The sequence below is a fragment of the Monopterus albus genome, unplaced genomic scaffold (assembly GCF_001952655.1).
Source record: "Monopterus albus unplaced genomic scaffold, M_albus_1.0 scaffold37.1, whole genome shotgun sequence".
In the NCBI taxonomy this organism is placed as follows: Eukaryota; Metazoa; Chordata; class Actinopteri; order Synbranchiformes; family Synbranchidae; genus Monopterus; species Monopterus albus.
Window position 1 is genome coordinate 1,320,659 of NW_018127917.1, and position 4,195 is coordinate 1,324,853.

Below are 4,195 nucleotides of genomic sequence, written 5' to 3' on the forward strand. Positions count from 1 at the left end.
ATATATGTTTTTCAGGAAAATGAGACAAGAGACTGTTACTTTTGTTTCTTGTTAGATCTGAGCTGGTGACAATAGAATCTCTCTTGATGCTGCCACTAGATGGAGCCAAAGTCGGGCATTTTAAAATTTGGCTTTAAGTGGATTTACAGTGTTTCATTACATCTTCTGCTACTTTTGAATAGATAATAACCCTCGCTACATACCACATATGTTTTGTATACTTGAGTATACTTTTTAGCTTTTAAGTGCAGTGAATTACAGAATGAATTACTCTCAGTCACCAGATTATACCTGGTTTCGGTCATTACCACGCTCATGATGCAACATGACAACTCATGAAAACTGTCCAATGAATGAGCCAGGCTATTAGACAACATCATGCTTGCGACTTCCTGGTTTCTTTAAACACTAATATGTCTTTGAAATAGTAAAAATGTAAACATTTTAGCATTGCTTTTGAGAAGAATTCATCTTAAGTTTGTCTTATGGATCATTTTCTAAGCTTGGTGTCACTTTCTGGCTGCCCAACCAACCTTTACTTCCAACATGAACACAGCTGAGAACCACCAACAGGGAAAATAAAACATGTTGAAGTACAGCAGCATCTGCAGGGGAAGGTGAGAAACCTGCTCGTTGATCACTGAAAGGTAAGTAACAATACATTGTTATGAGACAGTTCTAAACAATATATGACAACATATCTTAAAAAGGCCAAAATATACATTAGGAAAACAAATATTCAATATGTCAAGAGAAACAAAATTAAAGCTGATGACAGCATATGAAAATCACAGACTTAGATATCATATATATAATTTTGTATTATAAAATGTTAAATGACATTGTTCAGCTTGTAAACTATGATATAGTTGTGAAGGGTCGGTGGAACTAGTAACTAACCAGATGCATCCTCCTGCTCCCTGGTGAAGTCGCGGTCTGCCGTCCTGTTGCTGGCGAACACAGAGGCTCTCATATAGGCCAGGCCCATCTGCAGGTTGTCAGGAGCAGGCGAATAAAACACAGGCATTATGGAGAGAGCTGCTAACCGTGCCTGAGCTACAGAGTCAGGAAGTGTAACAGTCCAAAGCTGTTTGTGTTTCAGCACCTACTGCTAATCCTTGTTGTCTTAACTCACACAAATGCACAGTTGGAGGCACATAAAGAAATGGACACACAGACACATGTTGGCAGTCACTACTGCTAATCAGATTATAGAGAAAGAGGCAGGCTGAGGATTAGGCTGAAACAATTATGTAGCTATTTGTTAGTCAGTTTGTGGCCATTTATGAAGGTCACCAAATTTGTTTATCTAATTAGAGAATATAACATTTATTTAAGCTCTACAGAGATTAAATATGGACTAAAATGAACATCAGAACAAGGAATCTCCATTAAACGCAGAGGAAAACTTTGAGAGTTTTAGACGACAACATACTTATCCTCTAATCTAGATAACACTCATTCATTCTACTTGAGAAACTATTCAGGTGACGATGATGAAGACGAACAAGCACATTAAATGCAATGACCCATTTCAACATTTATTAAGATGTTTTACAGACTTTAGTTTAAATTCAGCTCTAACACCCTGCACACTGCACCTGGCCAGCAAGTTCTCAGAATGGTGCCTGGCTTATCGTTTTGGCCTTGAGGCCCCACTCATCATTAATGTGACCAGGGTGCAGCTGCAGAGTTTGGCCGAAAGGTGTCGTCACAGCTCATCCCTGGGGGCATGCAGGGGGAAATGCTGGAACTCCTCTGGCACCTCTTCCCCTTTTTGGGACCTCTTGTAGAAACCGAGTGAGTCTAACAGGCTGCTGATCTCGTCTGCCTTCATTTTCTTCACGGGAACAGTCTGACGTGTCAGGAAGCACGCACACACACACACACACACACACACACACAGGAAGACAGACATACATGCATTTAGACACATAGAAGCAGCAATGCAGTGTAAATGAGTGGTTGCAGATAAACAGTATTTTCCGATTTGATGCATTAGTTTGGTTTACAAAAAGTGTTTCTATTAAAACCTTTTCAGTCAGTGCTGATATAAAGGTTTCTCCATATTTATTTTTATTCATTTGCTGAATAATTAACACTGAACTAATAAGTCAAATTACTTGAAAGGTGCCCACATTATGAAACAATAAATAAAAACAACACACATTAGATCCTGAATGAAACGGATGGAGATGGAAAACAAAAAAGGAAACTTCCACATACTGCACATTTTAAAATGTTTCTACTCAAGAAACCAATAAAGTCCATTTAAAAAAGGCTAACAGGGGCTTTTCCACAGCGATGAAAATAAAAACCTTGGGAAACACTGAACAGTTGTAATTCCAAGCCATAAAAATATTCAAATTCATATCAACTATCCTGTTTCAGTACAAAAATATTGCTTGCTTTTGTTGTGACTGTCTCACTCTTTCAAACACACTGTGACTGTGTGACTCGGTATCTGACAAGAGGATCTAATAGCAGATGCAGCATCAGTCTTAAACCTTCCCTACATTAATCTGTCTTGACAATCTGGCACTGCCTAAATAAGCCCCATCTCGAGTCAGATAAGTAAAAGATCCCTGAAAACACACATCTCACCTTTACAACCTCGTCCTTTTCATTATAGAATATCAGACGGGGATTCTTCTGCTCCGATGAATCATATTCCAGGTTGTGGCTACGCAGGAAAGAATGGATCAAGGGGAACAACAGGTAGGCAGTGTTGGGAAGAATAAAACATCCATCAGTTTTGCTGTTGTTACACTCAACATGATTACATCTTAGAAGAGCAGAGTTTTGGAAGGCTCACAGAGCTGGCACTGGAAACTGACAACACATTAGGAGAATTGTTTTGTTTAGAAAAGAGGTCATGAGAAAATCAGTGGTGATTTTTTTAGAAAGGTCGCGTCTAACTGAAAAGCCAGAGGAACATGAAAACAGCACAAGGATACTACAAAGCCCACCGCTCCATGAGAAACTGATGGAGCTCAGGCATTTTCTTTATGCCTCACCCGACCACACTGGGAGCCTGCAGGGACGACAGCAGACAATTGTTAATTCAACATGAAATAGCATTGTGCATGTTTCATTGTTTTTTTGATCAAGGCTGTCAGAAATAGGATTGTATCACAGTGGAATACGTACTGAAATGATAGCACATGGCTTATCCCTCATCTTATCCATTTCCCCATTTGCTCATTGAATGCCATTACAGTGTGCCCTGTCCTCTTGTCAAGTGGGTATTTAATTTCAGACATGCTGATGTTTTCCAGACTTTGGACTGATTTCACAAAATCTTGAGGATTTTGTGGGCAAGTTATCCAGACGACATTTTAAAGCTACAGATTTCTGCCTGTACTCACCAGCAGTTTACCTCTGGCTATAACAAGCGTTCCTTCAGCAGCTGTGGCGTTGTTTGTTTCTGACGCCCTAACAGCGAGTGCGAGAGCGAGCACCAAGAAGATCCACATTTTATGATAAAATGGGGTCTCTGGGTGGTTTTGCCTAAGTTATTACCAACAATATATTACCCTTTAATCAAGCTGAAGAGTTTCACAGGATGGACAAGACCATGACACAGTCTCACAGGGGAGCAACATGCACCTGGGTTGGATTTTTATATCTTTTCTTGTTTTCCTGACACTTTTTTTATTATTATCTGTGACAACTGGGTCATTGCTTTGTCAACTAGTGCACATATGTACATATTTTGCTGTTGTCTTGGTTACTAGGCTGTTTTTGATTTTTCAAATGCACAGAGGCCCCTCTCTTTATAGTTTATAGTTTCTTCCACACCCCACAGAACCCACAGCACATCTGTGATCTTATCACTTTTTCCCATATAGTAAACTTCCAGGTGGTTGATGGCCACACTTTATAGCTGCTGACAGCCAAAATTCAGCAAACTTGACTTGCATTTGTCTTCATTTGCCCCTTTTGACAAAATAATAATTGAAAAACCCATTTGACCTAAAAGGAAGAAAGTAAAAAGAAAGGCATGTAGAATCTCATGGGACAGTTGATGTCACAGGATGAAATCAACACTTGTCTCATGTAGGCTATTTTGATTCTTTTAGGAATATGTCATTTTCTAAAATGTTGAACAACAGCACAACACTCTCCTTTTCTGGTTGCCACCAACTCCTGTAAGAATTCTGATACTGATAGTTACTTTAGATGACATAGCTCT

At 39.4% G+C, this 4,195-nt stretch overlaps 2 protein-coding genes across 4 annotated transcripts in view; both read right to left on the reverse strand.

Annotated features, from left to right (window-relative positions):
* The window catches only part of LOC109959147 (transmembrane protein 17A), an 8,815-nt gene extending 7,169 nt beyond the window's left edge, over positions 1–1,646 (reverse strand). For 2 of the 3 annotated variants that reach the window (XM_020598294.1, XM_020598293.1), the window contains exons 1-2: positions 901–1,027; positions 534–640 (exon numbers count right to left, since the gene is read on the reverse strand). In XM_020598294.1, coding sequence (XP_020453950.1) covers positions 534–640; positions 901–1,027 — 234 coding nt within the window. Of the gene's footprint in view, positions 1–533; positions 641–900; positions 1,028–1,601 lie in introns of those variants that run through there. The other variant, XM_020598295.1, reaches the window with a different exon arrangement.
* selenoe (selenoprotein e) lies at positions 1,620–3,476 on the reverse strand. The gene is made up of 4 exons (XM_020598296.1): positions 3,369–3,476; positions 2,958–3,034; positions 2,605–2,683; positions 1,620–1,855 (listed from the first exon to the last, which is right to left on the reverse strand). Exons 1-4 carry the CDS (start codon positions 3,474–3,476, stop codon positions 1,712–1,714), a joined length of 408 nt encoding a protein of 135 aa, XP_020453952.1. The 3' UTR covers positions 1,620–1,711.
* Between the last annotated feature and the right edge of the window lie 719 nt (positions 3,477–4,195).